The following is a 26,715-nucleotide window of genomic DNA, read 5'->3' on the forward strand; positions in this document are numbered from 1 at the left end:
TTGACATATGGAGTATAGTTGTGATAATTATTTTTATATCCTTGCCTACTGATTCTAGTATCTGTATCATTTCTGTGGTCTATTACTACCGATTAGTTTCTCTGCTCATTATGGGTCATATTTTTCTGCTTTGGAATGCTTGTTAATTTTTTATTGGCTACTAAACCTTATGAATTTTACCTTATTGGGCGCTGGATGTTTTTGTATTTATATAAATATTCCTGAACTTTGGGGATTCATTTAACTTAGTTGGAAATGCTTGGATCTGTTAGCGGCTTTTTTTCTGCTTTTTAAAGCAGGGTCAGAACTGCCTTATCCAAATGTTTTATAAAATTAAAATCATCTAGAGTGAAATTTTATTGCCTTTCTCTTGGCATTAGATTTATTCATTTCATTTGAAATTTTAGTTTGCAACCTAAATTTTAGGGGAAGTCCTTTCCTCCTTGTGTCTTCATCTTTGCCTTTAGCCAGATTCCTACACCTTCATCAAGGACTAGGTCTTATAATAACAGTTCTGTCTCATATTCATATTGGCCTAACCCAACTCCTGGATTCAAGTTGTGAATGTGGCTCTGGCCCTTGTCTTGTGTGGATAACCTGTAAGCCTTCCTACTGTGTGAAGGCTTCGTTGCCTCTGCCTGCTGCCAGACTTAGAACCCATCAAACCACAGCATCGCCTTACTCACTGCTTTATATTTCTTTTCCTTTTCAGACCTATAAAGATTTGTCTTTGAACTCAACTATGTCTCTCTCTTTTTTTAAAAACACAATTTGTTATTAAAATTTTCAGACATGCAGAACTTAAAACTTAAGAATTACACCATGAACACACAAATGCCCATCATTTAGGTTCTGCAATCAGTATTTCGCTATGTATTTATTACGTATCTGTCCATCCATCCATCCCTCTCTCTAGTGATTGGTCCATCTTAATTCCTTGATCGCTTTATATTAAGTTGCACTTTTCATCCATAAGTACTGAAGATTATTAGAGTTGAATATTTGTGTTTGTAGCTCTCTTTTTCCATTTGAAGTAATATTTGTGTAGAGTGAAATGTATATATCTTAAGTATCATCAAACACCTCATCTATACAACTCTGAGCTCAATCAAGATGTAAAATATTACTGTCACCAGAGGAAGTTTCATTGTGTCCTTTCCCAGTCAGCTTATACTCCTACACCTCAAAAGCAACCACTGTTCTGTTTTTTATTTCTACCATAAATTAGTTTTGCCTGCTCTAGAATTTCATATTATGGAATCAGAGAGCATGTATTCTTTTATGTAAGGCCTCTTTTGCACAGTGTGTTGTTTTGAGATTTATCAACGTGGTTGTAGAAATAATTCCTTTTCATCAATGAGTAGTACTATTGCTTTGTTTAAACACACCACTGTTTGTCTACTTGTTTCAGTGAGGTCCTTTTTATTTATTTATTTTTTTTATCTATCACTGCTGAGTGTTTAGAGAGAAAAGAGGGCTTTAAAGTATGAGCTTAACTTTGCTGTCTTAACATAATTAAATTCCCCTAGTTTAACTAATGTGTGTGCATTTTAAGTTGTTTTATTTATTTATTTATTTATTTATTTATTTAAGCATAAGATCCCCCCTTTATGTATTCCAACTGGAAAACCAGTTTTCCAGCACCTATATTGATAAGTTACCCTCTGTTGTGTGTGAGACCCCAACACAGTGCAGTCCACTTTGGCTTTTGATTGTTCACTGACCCATTACTTCCTAATGCCAACATTAGCAGTTTCCAAGGAGGAAGTGGCTTTAAAATGTCTCTGACTGTAAACTGTCCATAATCTTGAGACAGGCTCCAGATCCCACTAATGGATCTTACAGGCCCATTGCAGGCCATCACTGTGACATAAATACAAGTGGGGCTGTTCTCCAGGTAGATGCCAGACACAGCTCTGCACACCCAGTGTGTGTGACATACCTCAGCTGTGGGGTTTTGGGGGTCTGTGGCTGGGCCCACAGCTCCCAGGCTGCCCTGGACAAGCCTGGGCTCAGCATGTGCACTGGGTTGCCAGTGTCTAGGAGGGAGTACATAGAGGGCTGCCTGCTAGGTGAGGCCCACCTTGAAGCCAGGGAGGCTGGCTTCCCTGGGCAGGAGCCCAGAGGCTGGGCCAGAGATACTTGAGGGCACAGCTGCTCCAGATGCTGCCCAGGGCAGAAGCTGATGGGCAGAGAGCCAGGGGTGTAAAGAGAGCTGCAGAGAAGGGTGCACTCAGCTGGGAGCCCTGCAGTTGCTGTCTGTGTGTTTCATCTGTTGATTCTGAAACCAGGTTTTTATCTGTATTTTGGAGAGCTTCATCTCCTGGGCTTGTCGCTGATGCCCCATGGGCCCAGGTAGCAGTGGTACTGGAAGGAGCACTCGAGGGCACTGACCTGCTCTGCAGTGAATGAGGTGTGCACGCGGGTTGCCTGCGCAGTCAGCCTCTTGGCTCAGTAGAGGTGTGTGTCCCTTCTGAGTCTCCGTTTCCAAAGACTTCACCTCCACACCCATGGTCTTGGGGGGTGCTGCTCTGCTGCACGCGGGGCTGGGGGAGACAGGCTCCACTAGGGGACTTTGGCGGGCCTGGAGGTGTGCACCGGCCCTGCATGGCAGCTCTGGGACAGCTGGTCCCACCGAGATTGGCTTGCAGTCACTGGGTAGGGCGGAGGGAGAGACGTGGTCGAATGGTGGGGGGGGCACTCAGGATCTGCCTCTGGACAGATGGGGGTCCAGGCCAGGGTCCACTGTAGGACAGAGGGGGCAGGAACAGGGTGTGCTGGCTGGTAGGGCGGGGCCCAGCAGAGCTCAGGTTCCGCCTCCTAAGTTGTTTTATTTGATTTTTTTTATTTTTTCTAAGTTGTTTTATTTAAACTGAATAAACTTAGCTGCTTTCTACGTTTATAAGAAATTGAGATTAGTCCCTTCCATTTTCCCCCTAAGTGTGTTCAGTATGCATTGTCACATTTTTACATGAAATTTAAAAGTAGAGAATATGTTATATAAATACAGGGTAATATTTGGTGCTTTAAAATTCTCTTGTCTCCTAAATAATATCAAATAGCCTGCATATTAAATATGTATTTCTTTTTCATATCATTAAAAATTCAATAATTCTATTATGTTTTTGCTGTTATATTAGGTACCTTTTATCTATAATCATGAGTCTCCTTTGTAATCAATAATTGTTAACAATAGAACTCTTTGTTTTCAAGAGTATGTTGATTCAGCCAGCTGAACAATGTGTTGCAATTCTGTGATATCTCTAATCTCCCTTAATTCTGGATTAATTCTGCAATATAATGTAAATTTTTGAATAACTGAATCTTTTTCTGATACTAAAAGGAATAACTAATAGGAGTTCCCATTGTGGCTCAGTGGTAATGAACCCAACTAGTATCCATGAGGATGCAGATTCAATCCCTGACCTTACTCATTGGGTTAAGGATCCAGTGATGCCATGAGCTGTGGTGTAGCTTGCAGATGTGGCTCGGATCCCACATTGCTGTGGCTGTGGTGTAGGCTGGCAGCTGTAGCTCTGATTTGACGCCTAGCCTAGGAACTTCCATATGCCTCGGGTGCAGCCCTAAAAAGACAAAAAAAAAAAAAAAAAAAAAAAAAGGAATAACTAATAAAGCATAATATGCTTTACATGTAACATAAAGTTTGAATATTTGTTAAAAGTATGTGTTCTTTTATTTTTACCTTTCTTCAGGTTTGGTTGGGATGTTCCAGTAATTCTGAGAAATTCAGAAGAGACCCAATTCAACACAAGAGTTTTCAAAAAGCAAATGAGACAAGTCAAGAATCCTTTTGGCTTAGAGATCACCAATCCATCTTCAGCTTCAATTACAAGTTGGTGGCTTTTTTTCCAAAGATTTTTCTCTTTCTATGCCCCTTTCTTAGCCCTTTAATTCTCTTTCTCTATTGCTTTCTCTTCCTCAGACTTAACAAACATTTATAGAGCAGCTATTTAACTTTAGGAGCTATACTGCTTACCACAGTTAGAAAGACTAAGAATTCACAAACCTTACTCCTAAGGAACTTATCAACTAGTACACAGAGGCGTTAGAGAAGAATAAAGTATCACAGGTGTTAATAAGAAAAGTCTGTTAGGACACTGTGCCATTTTCATTGGTCTTCAGGGTGGTGAGAAAAGGATGCTGTAGTACAAATATAGGTAATGTAAGGTCACTACCCTTTGAAGAACAATGCCTTCACCTGAAATTATGGTATTTTAGTATTAAATGATAATAATAGATGACAGTTGTTTGTTTCTGTACTTGGGAAAATAAATTGTCTGCAAGATTATCTAGGAACCACTAGAGTAAAAGAAAGAAAGAGTTAAGTTTGCAAAGGTGGGGAGGCCCATGCAGGAGAAGCTTCATAAAGAGGAATGTGCTGAGTCTGCCTCTCTCTTATTTTTCTTTTCTTTCTTCTCTTTGCAATTCTGTGTGTGTGTGTGTGTGTGTGTGTGTGCGCGCACGTGTATGTGGAGTATTGAGATAAGAGGTCTTTATCTTTTAGGATTGGAAGAAATTCTAGGTAGAGGGAGAAACATGAACAAGGCACTGAGCTAGAAACAGAAAAATACATTAGAGAAACAATAGGTAGTTTGTTACGGATAAAACATAGGATGGGACAAGTCAGAGACAAGAGTTAGGGAATACTTAGGTTCTTTGCTGAGTCCTCTGTGGACAGAGCCTGTTACTGAGAAGGAATGCTGGAGGAACAACAGGTTTGGGAAGAAAGATAGTGAATTCAGTTTTTTTTCTTTTGTTGTCTTTTTGCCATTTCTAGGGCCGCTCCCGCGGCATATGGAGGTTCCCAGGCTAGGGGTCTAATCAGAGCTGTAGCTGCAGCCTACGCCAGAGCCACAGCAATGCCAGATCTGAGCCGAGTCTGCAACCTACACCACAGCTCACAGCAACGCCAGATCGTCAACCCGCTGAGCAAGGGAAGGGATGGAACCCGCAACCTCATGGTTCCTAGTCAGATTCATTAACCACTGTGCCACGATGGGAACTCCTGAATTCAGTTTTGAACTTCTGGACTTCAGAATGTTTTTGTGACAGTTAAGTAGAGATGTAGAATAGGCAGTTCTCCGTACATTTCTGTAGGTCTACAAAGATTTCTGGGCTAAGACCTATCACTTGCTACACTTGGCTCACATTTCCCGTACCTTAGAAGCAAACAAAACTTCCTCCACTTTTAATATTATTCTAGCCACCATCCCCTTCCTCTTCTTCCCATCACAGCCAGGCTTCTTAAAAGTGGTTTGCACTTGCCTTCTTCTCTTATCCTGTTCCCTTTTTTTTTTCCCTTGTCTTTTGCCTTTTTTCAGGGCCGCACCCGCAACTTATGGAGGTTCCCAGGCCAGGGGTCTAATCAGAGCTGTAGCTGCCGGCCTACGCCACAGCCACAACAACACAGGATCTGAGCCGCATCTGTGACCTACACCACAGCTCATGGCAATGCCAGATTCTTAATGCACTGAGCAAGGCCAGGGATCGAACCTGCAACCTCATGGTTCCTAGTTGGATTTGTTCCCACTGTGCCATGACGGGAACTCCTAGCCTGTTCCCTTTTTACTCCTCACATCGGTGAAGGCTGATTTTTGCCTGTAGGTGTGTACTGAGATGGCTTTCTCCAGGGTCACCAATTACCACTTCTGCCCCCACCTCCTACCCCCTGAAGTAGTAAAATCCAGAGCATGCATCTCTGGCCTGAGTTAGTGCTCTCTCTGCAGTATTTAGCAGAGTTGGAGAGTTGACTGGGCCTTGCTTCTCAACATGCTCTCCTTTGGCCCCTGTGACCATTCTTTTTTGTTTGTTTGTTTTGCTTTTTTTAAGGGCCGCACCTATGGCATATAGAGGTTCCAGGCTAGGGGTCAAATCAGAACTGCAGCTGCTGGTCTACACCACAGCCACAGCAACATGGGGTCCGAGCTGTGACCTACACCACAGCTCATGGCAACGCCAGATCCTTAACCCACTGAGTGAGGCCAGGGATCGAACCCAAGTCCTCATGGGTACTATTTGGGTTTGTAACCACTGAGCCACAATGGGAACTCTCCTGTGACCATTCTTGTCTAGTCATCTTCCAGCCTCTAACTTCCAGAGTTAGTTGTCAACAATCAGTGTATATAGTCAGTAGGGGTTTACCTTAAGTAAACCTTGGTTTACGGTGAAAATTTCTTGTTCTTCCTTAGCTGTAAATATTACACTCTTACCCTATGACTTAAAGGGAACTAGGAGCCTTTTTTTCCCCCCGGATGGTGGATAAGGAGTTCATTCTGACATTTTTCACTTAGGAAAACCAAATTTCAAGATAGGACAGAGAAAATCAACTTGTTTAGAAAACATGCCTGATATGCAGGTATGTTAAAATGTGCAGAACCATGGTGGTTTGGTGGCCTACGGAGGTTCACGGGCTAGGGGTCAAATCCAAACTACAGCTGACGGCCTATACCACAGCCACAGCAACGGGGGACCCAAGCTGTGTCTTTGACCACAGCTCACGACAGCTCACGACAAGGCTGGATCCTTAACCCACTGAGTGAGGATCAAACCCGCATCCTCATGGGTACTACTAGTAGGATTCGTTTCTGCTGTGCCACTGGAACTCCCCGCAGTGTAGATGCTTTAATGACATTAAAAGTAAGTACTCAGGATATATTAGTTGAGTTGAATTAGTTCAGGAATTCTGCTCTCCTTTTGTAAAAAGCTGCCTTGGATTTTGTCATGTAGCATTTTTGGAGGAATTTGTGAACCTCTTTTTCCTACAACCTAAAATTTTCATCTCCCAGCATTGCCTCCAGTTTTATTATCCTGATGCATGATCTCCTTGTGTATGAGTTCTTCTTTCTCAAGGATTCTTCTTTGAGGCTTGTGGCTTTTCTGCCCCATTGTTTCTCCTTTTTTAATGGCTCAACTCGTTGGACTGTGGTCCATATTTTTATTTCAGTTTTTTGCAAGATCATCTCTTGTGCTGTGCTTTACTTGACTGTCGCATCTAAGCAGGTAAAGACAGGTTGAGAGAAATCACATCCATGCTGCCTCAATTTGGATTCTGAATTTTCTGATTTATGGCTGTGTTCCAATTCTGTTAATGATCTGCTATTGATCTGTAAGATCAATAGATCTGATATGCCATTATGTGCACACTGAATTTTAGAAGACTAAGAAAATGTAAGAATGGGAACCCTCTTTGCAGAGGTGGGAACAACTAAAGGGAGAATACTTTTACGTAGTGGTATTTAAACTAGCATCAGTAGGTACATTCTCTTTTCAGTCTATGTAATGGAAGAGTTTATGTATGAAAGATTGTACAAAGTAGAATTTTATATATTCTATAATTCTTTTTATTAACTTATTAATTTCAGAGACATGTGTGAAAGTGTGATTAATATCCAGTTGTCAGTGGACTCTGACACTCTCCCCGTTGTAGTCAATTATACAAAGTCTGTACGCAAGTCTTGTAAGCAGCTCTGATCTCTGGAACTCTGCTTCTTTTTACAAAGTAGGTTTCCGTGTTCTATAAGTCAAGTTTTTTAAGGCTTATCCTTCCATTGTTCTTTTTTAGTGCAAATAAACACATATATATGGATCTCTCTCCTGTAACGATATATAACATGCTCTGTATACTTTCTTCCACCTTCCTTTTTTCATTTTTAAAAAATTTATAATGGTTTTTATTTTTTTCATTATAGCTGGTTTACATTGTTTTGTCAATTTTCTACTGTACAGCATGATGACCTGCTGTATAGCACTGGGAACTATATCGAATCACTTATGATGGAGCATGATAATGTGAGAAAAAAGAATGTATACATGTATGTGTAGCTGGGTCACCTTCCTTTTTTCATTTAACAGTATATTCTGAAGATTGTTCCATAGTAATATATACAGGTATTTTGATATGGCTCAATTCTTTTTTAAATGTTGTAGTATTTCATTATAGAGTATTCTATATTTTATTTATTTAATCCCTTTCTGATGAACATTTGGGTGGGTTATAGGATTTTTGATATAACTAGGGCCCTGTACATACATACCTTTTTACGTTTTTGTCACTAATACAAAAATATTAAGAAATCAGAGTTCACTTGTGGTACAGTGGGTCTTAACCTGTGTTGTCACTGCGGTGGCCCAGCTCACTGTTCTGGTGCAGATTTGATTGCTGTCCCAGGAACTTCCACATGCTGTGAGGGCAGCCAAAAATGAAAAAGACATCATTTTCTGGGTTCCTTTCTTTTAATTTCCCACCCTTTTTTTAATATGCCTTTTCTATTTTTCCCTTTCTTATCTACTTCCCACTTTTTTTTTCTTGCCTCATGTTTTGTGACATAGAGGAAAGTATGTAATATATGTGTCTATTTTATTTTATTTTGCTTTTTAGGGCCACACCCTTGGCATATGGAAGTTCCCAGGCTAAGGGTCCAATTGGAACTACAGTTGCCAGCCACAGCCACAGTCACAGCAATTTGGGATCCAAGCCTTGTCTACGGCCTGCATATACCACAGGTCATGGTAATGTTGGATCCCTCACCTGCTGAGCAAGGCCAGGGACTGAACCACATCCTCATGGATACTAACTAGTTGGATTTGTTTCCGCTGTGCCACGGCAGGAACTCTTATATATATATTTTTAAATTTGTATTAATGGAGTGTTTTTCTTCAGTTACTTAATAGCTAATTTAAAAAAAAATAGCTAATTGAATTTTCCATTCTTAAATGAATACCTGATGTTTGGAATCATATAAAAATTTGAAATCAAATTCTCTTCCAATTACTATCTGAAGTTCCTGTCAATTAAGATTTTTTGCTTACCTGTGTTTAGAAATTGCTCTACATTGATGCTACTATACATAGTTAGAATCTGAGACTCTGTGTACATACTACTAAATACTGAGAAGAAAAGTGAAAAACTCAGTCAGTTTTTGGTGTCCCATAGAGCGTCTGCTGTCTTTGTGTATGTTCTCCCAACACATAATCTTGATCACCTTTTTTTTTTTTTTTTTTTTTTTTTTTTTTTTTTTGGTCTTTTTGCCTTTTGAGGACTGCTCCTGCGGCATATGGAAGCTCCCAGACTAGGATCCAATCAGAGCGGTAGCCACTGGCCTATGCCAGAGCCACAGTAACAAGGATCCGAGCCGCGTCTGCAACCTACACCGCAGCTAACGGCAATGCCCGATCTCCAACCCACTGAGCAAGGCCAGGTATCGAACCTGCAACCTCATGGTTCCTAGTTGGATTTGTTAACCACTGCACCACAATGGGAACTCCCTTGATCACCTTTTAAAAAATATGTAATGTGGAGTTCCCGTCATGGTGCGGTGGTTAACAAATCCAACTAGGAACCATGAGGTTGCAGGTTGATCCCTGGCCTCACTCAATGGGTTAAGGATCCAGGGTTGCCATGAGTTGTGGTGTAGGTCACAGATGAGGCTCGGATCTGGTGTTGCTGTGGCTCTGGTGTAGGCTGGTGGCTACAGTTCTGGTTAGACCCCTAGCCTGGGAACCTCCACATGCTGTGGGTACGCCCCTAGAAAAGACAGAAAGACAAAAATAATAATAATAATAATAAATTTTAAAAAATATGTAGTGTATCAATAAAAATTTCTATTTACAAACAACAGAAATGACTCCAATAAAAGGACATTAAGTAACTTAAAGAATTGCCAGTAGGTTTGGAGAGCCAGAATCAGAGTCTGTTCAGCCAGGAACAGTGACCAAAACCATGCCCTTTTGATCTGGTAAGTACATCATGGCCACTGAGCAGTAGATATTGCAGCCTGCACTGCCAGCAGTATGGGACTTTGGATGTTGCTGCCCTTGAACTTGATATTATTGCAGCTGCCACGGGCAAGAGAAAAAAGCATGTAGGTGGCATGTAGTAAATCCTATACAAGTGTTAAGTAAATAGGTAAGACTACATAAGATAATTTGTATGTCCACTTATAATTTATATAGCCACTTAATCAGGTTTAATTAAATTGCAATATCTTTTATTATGCTGACAGTGAACATGCGAATGAGGGCATCGATATTAAACCCTCCATGTTTTGGAATCTCCACTCTTAAGATACTTTGCATATTACATGGGACATTATCTGTGTGACAAGAATATATTAATGTTGTCAATGAGTATATTAATGTTAGTAAGGCTTAATTTCTTTTTATATTTTTCCTACTCCACTGATATATCTTTTGGACCCCATGGGTTGTATGTGTCCACTTTTGGAGACATTGCTTCCTGCAGTTAGGATTATATATACCACTACAGTGGTAGGTTATCAATGATGAACTATATTTTAGTTTTTAAAATCTAGGTGGGAAGAGTCTTGAAGTCACCGGAAAAAATCATATTTATAATTTCCAAGCATAAATGTAAAATAATATAAATTAGAGTTTACTGAAAGGACTTCAAAATTGCATAGACATTGAAGGTTTTTATATCTTGCGTTTTAGAGACCATTTCCTTCATTTATAGGCACATACCCTTTAATGAGTTCCTTTAACTGCCTTCAGCCTGGCTAGCATCCAAAAGGAAGGCTTTGTTACTCGAGATATATAATTGTATTAGAAATCACATTAGGTAATTGTCTCCTTTTTGTCTCATTTGTTTTCTGTAGCTGGCATAACTTTGAGAACAGATTGCCTTGAAGACAGCCTCCTTACATGCTACTGGGGGTGCAGTGTTCAAAGATTATATGAAGCTCTGCAGAAACACTTTTATTGCTTCCGAATAAGCACTCCCCGAGCATTGGATGATGCTCTGTATAGTGAATATCTCTATCAAGAGCAGTATTTGTATCCTTTTATCTGACATCTCCATTAGCACACAGACATTTTAGATGTTAGATTTTATTATGGATAAAATAGTATTGCCAAGTTATTATTTATTCCCTTTGGTCTATTGTATTTTTGGTTATGATGGCAGTTTACCTTTACATCTTCAAAAAGTATTAAAAAGGACAGCAAAGAAGAAATATATTGCCAGTTACCAAGAGAGAACAAAATTGAAGATTTTGGTATGGTGCCCAGATCTCGTTATCCACTTGTAGCCCTGTTGACCCTGGCCGATGAGGATGACCGAGAAATTTATGATATTGTAAGTAATTTTAAAATTCTGGAAGCATTTACTTTTAAGCAATTTGGATGATGGGTCTTAATTATTTGGTATAATAGAAAAAGGTTTATTTTGGGGGGGTGATCAGGGACTGTCTTCCTCTTTTTATTTTGCTTTTAAACTTAATTTTATTGGAATATAGTTGATTTGCAATGTTCTGTTAGTTTCAGGTGTACAGCAAAGTGAATCAGTGATAATATAAATATATCCATTTAAAAAAGGTTTATTGGAGTTCCTGTCGTGGCACAGTGAAAATGAATCTGACTAGGAACCATGAGGTTGCAGGTTTGATCCCTGGCCTCACTCAGTGGGTTAAGGATCCAGCATTGCCATGAGCTGTGGTGTAGGTCACAGATGTGGCTTGGATCTGGTGTTGCTGTGGCTCTGGTGTAGGCTGGCAGCTATAGCTACAACTAGACCCCTAGCCTGGGAACTTCCATATGTCACGTGTGTGGCACTAGAAAGCAAAAAAAAAAAAAAGCAAAAAACAGAAAACAAAAAAGGTTTATTTTAATTTCTGAGGGTACATATTTGGCCTGAACACATTTTCCTTGAAAAATGAATACATGGGAAGTACACCTGTATGAGTTTTATATGTGTAAAGTGCCTTCAGTGTATGACTTGTTTTTTTCCACATGGATTGCAAGAATATGATTTTATGTAGAAAATAAAAGATATAGTTGAATGACACTAATTTCATCGTTCTGTATTCTGTCATGCTTGCCACATAGAAAAGCCTGTGGAGGGTCATGTTTATTCCTAACATTTTTAGCCCTGAATAAAGAAGCATTGCAGTGATCTGAAGAGCTCGATTCTGAGACAGGAGCCACCATCCGCCACATAACTGTCAGTCATCTTGTTTCCATCATAGCACTGCTGCACCTACATCTTACATGTTTGGTTCCTATATTTTCAGTATTTATTGTCATCTCCTTTTCTCATTATGTGCTAATTATTTCTTTAGTCTTCAAGTTTATCTCAATTAGGAAGATGAAAGAATCTCAGATCTAAAAAGACCTCTTTGCTATGTGCTGCCTTCTTTTCAGTATTTTCCTAGCTATTCTTTTTTTTTTTTTTTTTTTTTTTTTTTAGCACCACACCCTCAGCATATGGAGGTTCCCAGGCTAAGGGTTATATTGGTGTAGCTGCTGGCCTACACCACAGCCACAGCAACCTGGGATCTGAACTGCATCTGAGACCTACACCACAGCTCATGGCAGTGCTGGATCCTTAACCCATTGAGTGAGGCTAGGGATGGGACCTGTGTCCTCATGGATACTAGTTGGGTTCGTTTCTACTGAGCCATAATGAGAATTCCTTTCTAGCTATTCTTATGTGTTATTTTTCCATAAGAAAATTTTAGAGTCAACTCATGTAGCTGTATAAAAAACTCATTGCTATTTTTGTTTAAGTGACATTAAATTTGTAAATTTGAGTATAAATAAAATAACTCTGGCAAAAATATACAACTGGTTCCTCTTCAGTGACTGTGATTTAAGGACATTACTGTAAGTTTTCTAATTTATCAACCTCTTATTTGAATTTGAAAAGTATTTTTCACATATAAGAAAGCCTATAAGGAGATTACATACTGACTGCTGTTCATTTTTATTTTAGATTTCTATGGTGTCAGTAATTCATATTCCTGATAAGACTTATAAACTCTCATGTAGAATATTATATCAATATTTACTCCTGGCTCAAGGTCAATTTCATGATCTTAAGGTAAGTTGTACCCTGTAATCTTATCCCTGTCTTTTTTGTTTGCAGAGTTTCAAAGAATAACTGTTTATAAAGGGATAATAATATTTTCCAGTCAGTTATCATGGAAGTTAGCTATTGTTTGCTTTTGGATTTGCTAGCTCATAAATTTTTAGCAGCGCTTCTGGCCCCTGGTCTTGAAGCATAATTGTCACTTGTAATTATCTTTACATTTGTTTCTTTGATTTTCAGCAACTTTTCATGTCTGCAAATAATAATTCCACTCCCTCCAGCAATTCCTCTCCAGAAGGAAAAAATACAGACCAAAGCTTGATGGAAAAGGCAGGACTATCTGAAAGTGAAGTAGAGCCACTGGAGGAGAACAGCAAGGACTGTGTGGTTTGCCAGAATGGGACAGTGAACTGGGTGCTCTTGCCGTGTAGACACACATGCTTGTGTGATGGCTGTGTTAAGTATTTTCAGCAGTGCCCTATGTGCAGGCAGTTTGTTCAGGAATCTTTTGCACTTTGCAGTCAAAAAGAGCAAGATAAAGACAAACTGAAAAGTCTCTGAGGATGTTGTTACTACTGAAAAGTACACTTTCCACTGAAGATGCAAACATATGTTCTTAGAATTAATCATAACATGGAATCTACGGTATTAAACATCAGTGAAAATTCTGTTTTAACTTCATATTTGTACATGGTACATGGATGATGAAAATGAGTTATTCCTTGCTGTTCACTATGGCAAACACTGGAATCCTATTCAGTGTCAACGCATAAAAATTCATCCAACTCTCGAGAAGAATGTAAACGTTTGGACTTTTATCAGCTGGTGGATTTCATGTAATGTCCATGAGAAAACTTCTGAAAATCAATCCATCCAAAATTTGAGGAAGTAAAAGTCTTAAGATTTTTCAATGTTTTTCCTTTGACATAATCTGGAGTTCAATTGGGTAAAAACTAATTTCTTCTTAAAGTACTTGTATATTCCCTAGTTTACAAAAGAGTAGGAAAGGGCTTCTAACTTTAAATCCTTTCATATCAGTTTTTATAAATATCCATCTGTTTAGTTTCTAATTTTCTTATAATCATAGTCATATAAACACGTCTTAATTTTTAAATATAGTTTCTTAAATCATAAATGCAAGATACAGATCTTGACTGTTCTCAGTGTATCATAGATTAAAATGATACTCATTTATAGGAAGCAGATATATAAATCATGGGTAATAAAATTTCTTGGATAATTAAATTTATTGTCAAAGATGATTAGATTAGCAGAATGTGACCTATCAGGAAGATCTATGAGATTTTAATGCCTTACCTTACATTTCCTCCTGCACAAGGAATCTATCCAAAACTGGAGGGTTTTTAGAGCCAGAAAAATCACTAAAAGAAGCAAATAACTATATTTTTCTAGTGTGGTTTTTATTCCAAATAAACCCCATGTCCTCTGAATAGTAAATCACTTTCTTTATCTCCTGTTTCATCCTCTTAAGAATTGAGGAAATGGAAAGATGGAAAGTCAAAAAAAAAAAAAAAAAAAAAGAGCCCCCACTCCTCACTTTCTCCAGGATGACCCAGAAGAAAAAAGTAAATCAGAGCTTCCTGTTTCTTTGGTGGAAATTACCTTTAATTCGCTAAGAAATTAGATCATGGTAAATAAACTATGACATGCAGGGAGATTTCCAAACCTTTTTGTCCTGTTTGTATTAAGGATAATGCCTTATCTTTGTATCAGTGTATTTACATAATATTTTTTCATTCCCATCAAATATAGCACTCTCAAAAAGATATTACCTATTCTCCATTTTATAAACTGAATCAAATTTCATTTGTGTTCAATAGCTAATGTAACAAATACCTTCTAGAGGCCAGGTACCTCTTGGGAGCCTGGGCTACGAAGAATCAGGCAAGCCTCCTGACCTCAAAGAATTTGTACCTAAAAGAGGCATCAATGGCTTATTCGAAGCACATCCCCAACCTCAGAAGTTCCTGAGGCCATGTTGTAACTCTGGCCCTGGAAGCAGAGCAGTCAATAGCTACAGTTCCCACCACAGTTGGCTAGCAGTATAGCAGTTCATCTGGAAAATTCACTTTGTAGGTCAACTTGGATACTCAGGGATCATTTTGCCCATCCTAGCCATCTCGCTTCCCTTTACAGATCTGTTTGCACCTAAACTATCTTAGACACATGGTTACTTTCTCATCTGAAATAGATTCCACCTGCAAACTTTTTTTTTTTTTCTTTGTGGCCGCCTCATGGCATGTGGAGTTCTCAGGCCAGGGATCAGATCTGAGCCACAGCTGTGACCTACACCACAGCTGTGGCAATGCCAGATACTTTAACCCACTGTCCTGGGCTGGGGTTTGAACCTGCTTCCTGGCTCTGCAGAGATGCCTCCGATCCCACTGCATCATAGCAGGAGCTCCTCCACCTGCAATCTTTTTTTTTTTTTTTTAATAATATTTTTTAATAGTTATTTCCCCAGTACAATTTTTTTTCTACTGTACAGCATGGTGACCCAATTACACATACATGTACACATTCTATTTTTGCACAGTATCATGCTCCATCATAAGTGACTAGACATAGTTCCCAGTGCTACACAGCAGGATCTCATTGCTAATCCATTCCAAAGGCAATAGTCTGCATCTATTAACCCCAAGCTCCCCAACCACCCTACTCCCTCCCCCTCCCCCTTGGCAACCACAAGTCCATTCTACAAGTCCATGAGTTTCTTTTCTGTGGAAAGTTTCATTTGTGCCATATAGGAGATTCCAGATACGTGATATCATATGGTATTTGTCTTTCTGACTTACTTCACTCAGGATGAGGGTCTCTAGTTCCATCTATGTTGCTGCAAATGGCACTATTTTGTTCTTTTTTATGGCTGAGTAGCATTCCATTGTGTATATATACCACATATTCCTAATTGGTAATCTTATTTTCTGCTCACTTTTTGCTTCTATGTCTTATTTTTTTTACTTTATTTTTTTTTTGTTATTCAAATGAATTTATCACATCTGTAGTTGTATAATGATCATAACAATCTGATTTCACAGATTTCCATCCCACAGCCCAAGCACATCCCCCCACCTCCCAAACTGTCTCCTCCGGAGACCATAAGTTTTTCAATGTCTGTGAGTCAGCATCTGTTCTGCAAAGAAGTTCAGTCTGTCCTTTTTCAGATTCCACATGTCAGTGAAAGCATTTGATGTTGGTGTCTCATTGTATGGCTGACTTCACTTAGCATGATAATTTCTAGGTCCATCCATGTTGCTAAGAATGCTGGTATTTAATTCTTTTTAATAGCTGAGTACTATTCCATTGTGTAGTATGTATCCACCTGCAATCTTATTCCATTTTTCATAACTAATTTTTTTTTACTGTAGTAAAGTAATACAGAATATAAAATTTACCATTCAAACCATTGTTAAGTATACAATCTAGTGGCAGTAAGTACTTTAACGTTGTTGTATGACCACCGCTGGTATCCATCCATCTTCAGAGTTTTTTCAGCATCCCAGACTGAGACTCTATACCCATCAAACGGTAATTCCCCATTATCCCTCCCTTCAGCTCCTGGGCAACCACCATTCTACTTTCTGTCTCTATAAGTTTGGCTATTCTAGGAACTTCATGTGCATGGAATCATTCAGTATTTGTCCTTCTGTGTCGGGCTTATTTCACTAAAATACAATGTTTTCAAGGTTCCTCTGTGTTGCAGCATGTAACAGTTGCCTTTTTTAAGGCTGAATAATATTCCATTATATGTAAGTACCACATTTTGTTTATCCATTCACCCATCACTTTTCATAACTCTTAAAGATGATTTGACCTTAGCTTCTCTTGCTGCAGCTAAAGGAATTGTTTTTCCTGACATTGGTGGTAATAGATTTGAGGAATTTGGTAAGTAATCAAGTCAAAACAAGTACACTGACTCTTAGAGGCTTATGTCAGAATTTGTCAATAGCAGTGAATAAGGGACATCTTGTGCAAAGATCTATAAAAGCATTTTATTTGAATGAATCATAAGATAAAATATTTTGTTTATCTAGAGTAGTTGGTATTTTGCCAAAATCCAAATCAGGGCTGTGTTAAGCAAATTTGATGGGTGACTAGCCATCTCCTTCAGTGACCTTTCTTCCCAACTTGGTGCCTATGAGGGCTCTTAATGTCTAAACCCTTTAGGGGAGGAACTTAAAAACAGTTCCTTAGGGACTCAACATACATCATTGCATTATCTCCCATTGGGGCTAATGTATTTTTTAAGCCTTCCCATTAATTGTGGAATGAAGAGTTTTGTCTTGGCTTGTGGGAATTTGAAGCATCAATATAGATAATCTGGGGTTTAGGAAGTATAGGTAGAGGTGATTTCAACCTCCTCTACTCAGTCCTACCTTGGGACCTATTCCACTGATTAATTCCCTACCTCCATTACCTAGATTTTGAACACTGAGTTTGTCTCTTTCCATACCTCCCTGTATTACATTTCTCCTCAATCTTTCTTGTCATCAAGATCTCCAGTTCCTAGGTCCCTGAGTCTGTTCTAATACTCCATTAGTCTGCTTCTGGATTCTGAGCTCAACTGTTTCAAATGTGTTATCATCTTAGCTTGCTTTCCTCCCCACTGTCTTCTCCTCTCTACTCTACCTCCCCCAGCAACCCACAAACTTGCCTTCCCTCAGCTGTTTCTTTACTGCTGTTACCACAAAGTCGAGTGGCCTAACCAGTTACTGGAGTCCACCATGAAACCGTGTTGCTTAGTTGCTTCCAAGTCTTCACTGCTGCTCAACAATCCTTCTATTTTTCTTCCTTCCTTCCTTCCTTCCTTCTTTTTCTTTTTCTTTCTTTCTTTCTTTCTGTCTGTCTGTCTGTCTGTCTTTCTTTCTCCTTCCTTCCTTCCTTCCTTCCTTCCTTCTTTCCTTCCTTCCTCCTTCCTCCTTTCTTCCTTCCTTCCTTCCTTGGCTTTTTAGGGCTGCGCTCGCAGCATATGGAACTTCCCAGGCTAGGGGTCCAATCAGAGCTGCAGCTGCCAGCCTATGCCACAGCCACAGCAACCCTGGATCCTTAACCCACTATGCAGGGCAAGGACTTGAAACTTGCCCTCATGGATCCTAGTCGGGTTCATTACCGCTGAACCACAATAGGAACTCCTTTATTTTCTTAATGGACCACCTGTCAAACTCCCAATGGCTATTTCTCTTCCACTTTTGTCAAGTTCTGTACTCAGCACACTTTCAGTAAAGAACCTTCAAAAGGCAGGTTGAGATGATAGACTCCAAAGTCACATATCTTGCGTTTTTATCTCAGCTCTGCCACTCGTCCAAGGGGTGTTACTTAACCTCACTACAATCACTTTCCTCATCTGTAAAAATGATAATAATAGAACCCACCTATAAGCTGATGAGAAGTATATAGTGGTTAATATGTGTGAAGCACTTAGACCTGAGCATAGCATCTAGTAAGCTCTGTGGGTGGCAGGTATTATTGTTACTACTTTGTTTAGATGTTCAAAGCCAGTGGACATTCTTTTCTCTCTTCCCCCAGAGAGGAGGTATATTACATCTACTTTTGAGGCTGAAACTACTTGTGTTCTTGATCTCATCCATCTCTGCTTCCTAAACACATTTGATTATTCATTCAATAATTAAACAATTACTGAGTGCCGAAGACATTACCCATTGAAGTGTGGGCATGAGAATACAGCAGTGAAAAAAAAAAAAATAGGCAAAAACCCCTGCCTTCATGGACCTTACATTCTAGTTGAGAGAGAGACAAATTAGCAGACGACAAAGCACATCAGGGGGATGCTAAGAGCTGTGGAGAAAATCAAAGCTGGGCTGGGTGAGTGGAATGTGAAGGATGGAAGAGAGGTTTCCACCTCAAACACAGTGTCAGGGCAGCCCTCACCAGGAATTTTTATAGAGACAGGTAGGTCGTCAGGAAATGAGCCTCCATATAGTTGAGGCAAAGATGCCTTAACCACTACAAGGCAGAGAGGTACAATGGACTGAGATGGAAAACAATTGGAAAAAGGTACATTTGGAAGAAAAGAGCAGTTTTTGTTCAGTTTTGGGTGCCATAATATGGCAATCCAAGTGGGTTGTCAGACTGGTGAATATAGTATTCTAAAGTTCAGAGGAGAGGCCTGGCTAAATTTGGGGGTCATCAGCATAGCACTAATTAATTAATTTGTTTTGCTTTTTTTTAGGGCCGCACCCTCAGCTTATGGAGGTTCCCAGGCTAGGGGTCTAATTGGAGCTACAGCTGCCAGCCTACACCACAAAGCTGCAGCAATGCCAGATCTGAGCCGTGTCTGTGACCTACACTACAGCTCAGGGCAACGCTGGATCCTTAATCCACTGATCGAGGCCAGGGATTGAACCCAAAGCCTCTAGGTTCCTAGTTGGATCTGTTTCTGCTGCGCCATGATGGGAACTCCAGCATAGTATTTAAGGCCAAGAATCTTCGTGATATTACCCATGGAGTGAGCACAGGAGTAGAAATTGTCCATGGACTGAGGGGCTACGCCAGCATTCAGGGGGATTGAGAAGGAACCAGTAGACTGAGAAATAGACTGTGAGGTAGAAGGGAAACCAGAAGAATGGGCTTACAAAAACCATCCCAAAATGGAGTTGTATAGAAAAATTACCATTCTATTATGCTCACAGCTTCTGTCATCAGGTATTAGGATGGGTATGGCAGGGGTGGGCCTGTCTGGACCTTAGCTGGGAAGACCCAAATGACTAAAGTGACTCAAAGGCCAGAGGACTAAAGTCACCTGAAGGCTTTTCGCTTATGTGTGTGTGTGTATAAATATATATATATATATATATATATATACACATATTTCTTTTTTATGGCCACACCTGTGGCATATGGAAGTTCCCAGGCCAGGGGCTGAATCAAAGCTCCAGCTTCAGCCTACATCACAGCCACAGCAACATGAGATCCAGGCCATATCTGTGACCTACACCACAGCTCATGGCAACACTGGATTCTTAAACCACTGAGCGAGGCCAGGGATCGAACTTGCATCCTCAAGGATCCTAGTCGAGTTCATTCACTGCTGAGCTAGGAAGGGAACTCCCCAAACTTCTGGGTTTTTATAATTCCCACTTCTTCACTGTGTTTCCCCAGCCCTGTAGATGGTAGCTGCTTCTTGCAGTTGCTACCTGTGAGTTGCCGCCATGTTCTCCTTTGAACTTTCAGTTATAGTCATGATCTCTGATAAAATAATTGGTGTTACCTGTCTCCTGGCTACTCTGATACAATTTGACTTTACTTCCTATATACCTGGCTCAGTTTACTAAAGTAGGCAGAAAACTGAGATCAATTGAGGTTAAATAGCCCATAGTTCACGTCTACCAGGTGGTAGAGTTAGGATTTGAATTCAGTTGGGGTTTGTTTTGTTTTGCCTGAAGTTTGTGCTCTTACTCACTAGTTCCCTTCCTACATTGTCTGAAAAACACATGCTTTTGCAACATTGAAAATAAGTACAATTTTAAATTCTTTCATCAATATATTGATTTTCTTGAATGCATTGTTAGACCCAGCATTTCCTAGAACATATCCTAGGCAGCACTCTACTACAAGACTTGTGAAGAATGTATTCTGGGCTCAAGAAAGTTTAGGACCTGCTCTATACCGTATTCTCCCGAAGAGCACAATGGACATTACCATAATGAAGGCTCTGAGAAATCTTGCAATAAAATGTAAATGTGTATTCAGGCAGTTTCTCATAAATTTTCTGACTGGGAACCTTCCAAAGATGTGGACAATATGGGATTAATCAATATTTACAGTATCCAGTGCAACGGTAGTAGCTGGTTAGGAGAAAGTTGGTATCAGCAGCCTTGGAATGTTATTATCATCAAGAGGTTGCTTTAAAGAATCTGGAAAAGGGGAGTCTTGGATGTTGGAACTATGACTTTAGACTTGTACATTTAAAAATTTCAGCTATTTGGGAGTTCCAGTTGTGGCGCAGTGGAAACAAATCCAACTAGAAACCATGGGGTTGTGGGTTCGATCCCTGGCCTCGCTCAGTGGGTTAAGGATCCAGCATTGCCATGAACTGTGGTGTAGGTCGCAGATGAGGCTCGGGTCCTGCATTTCTGTGGCTCTGGCGCAGGCCAGCGGCAACAGCTCGGATTAGACCCCTAGCCTGAGACTCTCCCTGTGCCGAGGGTGTGGCCTTCAAAAAGACAAAAGACAAAAAAGGCAAAAAAAAAAAAAAAAAATTCAGCTATTTAAAACTGGGACCGCATTTCAATTGCATGTTCAATTGGAAAAGACATTGCAGTTCTTGAGTCAACAACCAAGATCAGAATAAGGATTTGATGACTTCTAGAATAGGGAACTTTTTTTTTTCTTTCTTTTTTTCTTTTTTTTTTTTTTTTTTTTGGCTGCACCCTTGGCATTCAGAAGTTCCACTTCTTGGGCCAGGGATCAAACCCACATCACAGCAGTGACAATTCCAGATCTTTAACCCACTGTACCACCAGGGAACTCCCTACAATGGGTAATTTTTACTTTCTTTCTCTCATGCCAATCTGGGACAAATTATCTCTCTAAAAGGTCTAAGCTCTTACTTTTGTATTCCTCATCTATACAAATCCTGTAAATAGGAGTAGTTTTGCAACACTCACACTTAACCTTCTGACAGTACTTATCTGAAAATTTATCTGACACCTTATAAGATGTTTTACTGTAAAAAACTGTAATTAATGCTTCACACATTTTTTATTTTTAAAAGTGTGAAATCTGCATTTGTGTTTGAAATTGTGGTTCAATTGCTTGTATTTATATTTTACTTAAGTAGAGTTAATTGGTTTGGATTATACTCATTAGAAATTAGTCCAAAAGACAGTGTGCCTGACTAAATGTTCTATAGAATTCACCCTTCTTATTTAACTCCACTCTAGAGAAAGCTGTCTCAAAAGTTTTCTTCATGCAATATTACTAAGCCATAAAAAGAAATAAAGTTCCAATATATGCTGTAATATGGATGAACTTTGAAAATATCATGCCAAGTGAAGGAAGCCACACACTAAAGGACAATATTGTGTAAGTTCGCTTATTTGAGGTACCTAGAATAGTCAAATTCACAGAAACAGAGAGGAGAATAGTGGTTAGCAGATGCTCAGGGGATGGAGAATGGGGATTTATTGTTTAACAGGAACAGAATTTCAGTCTGGGAAGATGAAAAAGATCTGGAAATGGATAGTAGGTGATGGCTGCGCAAACAATGTGTACTTAATGTGACTGAAATTTATACTTAAAAGGCTTAAAAGAGTAAACTCTGTGTTAGACTTATTTTGTCAAAAATTTTTAAAAAACCTTTTTCTCATGGATGCAACATGACTCCTAAAGAGTAACTAATCACACCTGTTATGGCATTTGGGTAGTGGAATTCTATTTACCTCAAACAGGGTTTGAGAAGTCTTTTAGGGGGGTAGAATTCTCTAAATTGAGCAACTGAAAGAAAATTGTAAAACTGTCCTGAGAATGGTAAGGTCTTCTGGGAAAAAAGAAAGCAGATTCCCCAATTCCCACTATTTCACCTGAGGCTTGCCCAGCCAGGTTTGCCCTGGGCCAGCCAGCAGCCAGGATGCCCTGAGTATAAAAACATGCCAGAGGTGTAGGAAACTGGTGCAGGCCATTACCACTCTGCCCTGAGTATAAAAACATGCCAGAGGTGTAGGAAACTGGTGCAGGCCATTACCACTCTGCCCTGGGCTAACTGCACACCAGCTTTCTATCTGAATGCTTGCCTCTGCCAACACTGAGATATTTCCGAACTCCTTCTAATGAGATCTGAACTCAAGTTTAGTCTCCCTAAGCCACGGCTCCTGGGCCTCACCCAGCTTGCCTTTCACTGTTGCTATCTTAGCAGACCTGACTCCTGATTTAGCCTTCCCACATTCCATCTGTCACCAGTTCTGCAGTTTCTTCCTCCACATCTTTCTCTTCATCCCTTTGAATCCTGATTCAAGCCCTGGCAATCATGTCCTAGGCCTTATTACATGGTTTTTGAGAGGGCATGTCTTTGAAGAATGAATAAAGAGTGTTTCTATGTGAGGCAGACCCAAGATGTAAATTAGCCAAATTAACATACTCTAATTTGTGCATATATATATAAAGAAGGGAAACTAATATCTATAAAGTGTCTACAATGTGCCAAATAATGTGCCAGTTATTTTCAGACCTCCTAACAAACTTATAAGAGCAGGTGTTACATTTAATTAATTTATTTTTTGTCTTTTTAGGGCCACACCCACGGCATATAGAGGCTCCCAGGCTAGGGGTCCAATCGGAGCTGTAGCTGCCGGCCTGCGCCACAGCCACAGCAACGCAGGATCCGAGCCATGTCTGCAACCTACACCACAGCTCATGGCAATGCTGAATCCTTAACCCACCGAGGGAGGCCAGGGATCGAACCCACAACCTCATGGTTCCTAGTCATATTCGTTTCCCACTGCGCCATAACGGTAACTCCTATTTTAAATTTTTTTACAGTTATTTTTAAATGATAATCTTATTACAGATACTGCTTTACTATAGCTGGGCCTACTTTTCAGGAAGCACACTAGATCCTAGTGTGAAAATATTATATAGAAAGAGTTCTCTCTGAAGTAAATGCCAGCTTGGCTCGCTTTCAATCAGTCCTCAAATTTCCTCACTCCTGGGCACTTCTGTTCAGTCAGCCAAGTCCAGTCTTTTCTTGGTCAATTCCTTCTTTACATCCTGGCCTGCATAAACCTGCTTTCACCTTGGTGCTCATCACTGGTTCTGTACCTTTCCCGAGTAGAGTACAGAGAACCACCTGGGCTTGTTTCTAGCAACCAAGAGATGTTTTTCTCGCCCCCCAGCCATGTTTCTAGCTCACCAGTATCCCATTCCTTCCAGATTAGAATCATCAGTTCTTTGGAAGTTAGAAGTTGCCCTAAAATTCCTCTTCCAAGTGATATCGATATTTAGTCATTGTTAGACTGTTAGCTGTGTACAGGTTCATATAGGAAAAATTCCCCATTTAATAGAAAAATATACATTTAGCTGATAGTATTAGTTTCCTTCCTTCAGTCCTGACCACTCTGTAAGGGACAGTGAAGCAGTAACATTGGGTTTTATCGCTACTCCCCATCCCGTCAGGGAAAAGGCCCAGAGGCAAGGGATAACACAAGTATGGCGAACCCACCAAAAACAAAGCAGGCTGGCAACTCATGTCATGCTCCTCTTTTTTTTTTTTTTTAAACTAGCTCAAAATTTAGCTAAGTCAAGATCCTTTCTTGCTGCTGTCAGCAGTACACTTTTCCAGTAGGTGGCAGTATTTTCTTTCTTCCCTTTAAGTAGAACTCTTAATTTGCCTCAAGGTTTTGTTTTTGTTTTTTAGTTTTACTGTTCACTTGGTTACCTGAAGGAGACAAAAAATAAGTTAACGAAACTGATTTTTTTCCACTTTCTTAAAAAAAAAATCACTCTTGGTGGCTTCCAAAAGCCCCAGGTGGAGAACTGCTTTGGCTGCGGTTGATATCAAGGTATGTATGGAGATCTGACATTCTCTAAAACTTCTCCCCATTTCCTGATAAAAGTTATTAATAGGGACTAGCTAGTGAGGGTGATGTCTTGGAAAAAATATGTCATACTTCTCTGCCTCTGTAAAACAAAATTAAAATATTGACTCTAGAATTCTTGCTTTTAGGGCACAATATTCATTGAATTATGAAGATACCTTTACTGGCTGGTTAATAATTAGCCAAAGAAAATTATTCACACACCCTATCTTAATGGTGACACCTAAATTTTTGCAACTCCACAATTCCTTTCAATACCCCCGACAGATGGTTAGGCACTGTTACATGTCTGACAGGAACTAAACGGTGCAAAAACTAGGTTTGAGGAAGGAAGGAAGGATTGAAAATCTAGGGACATATGCTGGAGTTAAAGAAGGAAGTGTTAATCAGTAGAATATCTCAGATACTTTATCTTAAAAAAAAATCCGTATTAGCAAAAAGGAATGGATATATATGTATATAAATACATATAAATGTATATGTGTGATTTACTTTGCTCTATGCCTGAAATTAACAACTTTTAAGTCAAGTATACTCCAATAATTAAAAAAAAAATACTATATTAACAAGAGCAGGGAGGGCCAGGTTTGAGGCATGCGTTTCACTAATTTCTCAGTACTCATAAACAAAACCTCAAGGTGCTGGAGAAATGCTCGAAAATACGGATAGCAAGGATTTGGTTATCAAGTCTACCTGTGAATAATCAATTAAAGTTAGAAGACAAAGCGATTTTCAGGTGTTAGTGTATTTTTGACCCATCCTCTATTACCGGAGGGCGCTTTCCCAGCTCTCTCTGTGCCGTCTGGCTTCGGCTCCGCAGCCCCATCCCCATCCCCCTCCTTTTCTGCGCGGCCAGGACCTAAGAAGCCCCTGCCGGGCCTCGGCCTCGCGCACTCAGCAGGTCCAGGTAAAGGCTGCCCAGCCCGGTGACTCAGACGCGCTGACAGGTGGCCTCGTCTGCCTCCTTGCCGCCCGGGGAGGCGCTCGTCTCCGCTCAAGGTCCGCAGCTGCAGCCCGCGCGCCAGACGTAGCTCGCCGGCTGGCCCCAGAAGTCTGGCGGCTTCCCCAGGGGAGAGCGGCGCAGGAGCAAAGGGCATCCAAGGCCCGACCCAGGAGAGGGGTGAGCTTCCCGGCACTTTTCGCGCTCCTGGGACACGGGCCGCACGGAGCCCGGTGCCTAGGCACGTCCAGCGTTGCATACCGCCCCTCCGCCTCCTCCGCTCTTCGGGTCCGCGAACCCCGGAACCCTTCCACGCCCCTAGCGCTGGTGACCCCAGGACCCTGCCACTCCCGGGCCCCAGTAAGGGCAAGGGGTCACCCGAGTCGGCGAACCACATTCCCAAGGACGAGCAGCCTGTGGCAGCACCGACTCCGCTGCAGCGCCCTCCAAGTCCCCTTCCGCCTGCTCTCCAGCTGCTCCAGCGCCCCAACCCCTCCAGAACTCGCGGGCGGTCGAGGGGAGGAATTCACTTGGACCCCTCCCCTTCTCCAAACTTCTTCCCTCCCCCCGCTGTTCCTCCAACCCTACCCCACTGCGCCATCCGGCTCCTCCCTCTTCGATCCCCTCCCCTTTTCTGGTCCCCGCTAAGGAATCCGCCCCCCACCCTCGCCGCCGGCCGGGTCCGGGGATCCTCCCCCGACTCCCCCAGTGTGCAGCCGCCGCCGCCCGGGTTCCTCTCCCCCCGCTCGGGCGCTCCCTGCCAAGCCCATGATGTAATGGTGTATGTTAATCAGTAGCATGTGGGGAGCTCCGGCTCCGGCGGCTCAGTCCTCCGCCAGCCGACACTGGAGACAGCAGGAGCGGCGGCTGGGACCCGCAGCGCTGCGCTCTCTCAGCGCCGCCCGCTCCGACGGCATGGCCCGCAGCCCGCGCTTCGGGCGTCCCCAACCTCGCTGAGAGTTGCCGCGGTCCCGGACCCGCGCTTGGGGCCCCGAGCCGCCGAGATGAACCGCTCCGAGGTGAGCGCCCTCTCTCATTTGCCCCAGGGAGGGGACCCGCGGGGCCCTAGGTCCTTTTCCCGGGGGACGTGCCCCCTCCGCTCGGGAAGTTCTGGGAGCGGGGAAACCGGATGCTGGGAGTGAGCCGCCCCTCAAGGGTTGGCTGAGTTGCTAGTCCCTCTTCGCCGCCGCCGCCGCCGCCACCCCCGGCGGCCACCCGGACTGGTTTAGGACTGGGGGAGCCCTCGAAACCGAACTTTTCTTCTTGTCAGTCGTTTGGGGGCGTGTGCCAGCGTCGTGGAGCCGCAGTCCCTGCCGAGCCACCCTGCCCACCAGGGGAGGCAGTGCTGTGGGCTCCGG

At 41.4% G+C, this 26,715-nt stretch overlaps 2 protein-coding genes across 17 annotated transcripts in view; both read left to right on the forward strand.

Annotated features, from left to right (window-relative positions):
• The window catches only part of CGRRF1 (cell growth regulator with ring finger domain 1), a 40,452-nt gene extending 25,823 nt beyond the window's left edge, over positions 1–14,629 (forward strand). For 13 of the 14 annotated variants that reach the window (XM_084981552.1, XM_084981556.1, XM_084981561.1 and 10 more), the window contains 5 exons: positions 3,714–3,853; positions 10,635–10,812; positions 10,966–11,113; positions 12,749–12,856; positions 13,085–14,629. In XM_084981552.1, coding sequence (XP_084837678.1) covers positions 3,790–3,853; positions 10,635–10,812; positions 10,966–11,113; positions 12,749–12,856; positions 13,085–13,405 — 819 coding nt within the window. In that variant the 5' untranslated portion in view covers positions 3,714–3,789 and the 3' untranslated portion in view covers positions 13,406–14,629. Of the gene's footprint in view, positions 1–3,713; positions 3,854–10,634; positions 10,813–10,965; positions 11,417–12,351; positions 12,857–13,084 lie in introns of all 14 variants that reach the window. The other variant, XR_014819351.1, reaches the window with a different exon arrangement.
• Positions 14,630–26,145: 11,516 nt separating this feature from the next.
• SAMD4A (sterile alpha motif domain containing 4A) overlaps positions 26,146–26,715 on the forward strand; it is a 224,930-nt gene continuing 224,360 nt past the window's right edge. For all 3 annotated transcript variants that reach the window (XR_014819199.1, XM_021102232.2, XM_021102246.2), the window contains exon 1: positions 26,146–26,376. The gene's annotated coding sequence lies outside the window, so the exon portion shown is untranslated. The remainder of the gene's footprint in view (positions 26,377–26,715) is intronic.

The sequence above is a fragment of the Sus scrofa genome, chromosome 1 (genome assembly GCF_054392235.1).
Source record: "Sus scrofa isolate SSC_HxYL_T2T_F1_AM1 chromosome 1, Sscrofa_HxYL_maternal_Yorkshire_Landrace_v2.0, whole genome shotgun sequence".
NCBI classification, from domain to species: domain Eukaryota; kingdom Metazoa; phylum Chordata; class Mammalia; order Artiodactyla; family Suidae; genus Sus; species Sus scrofa.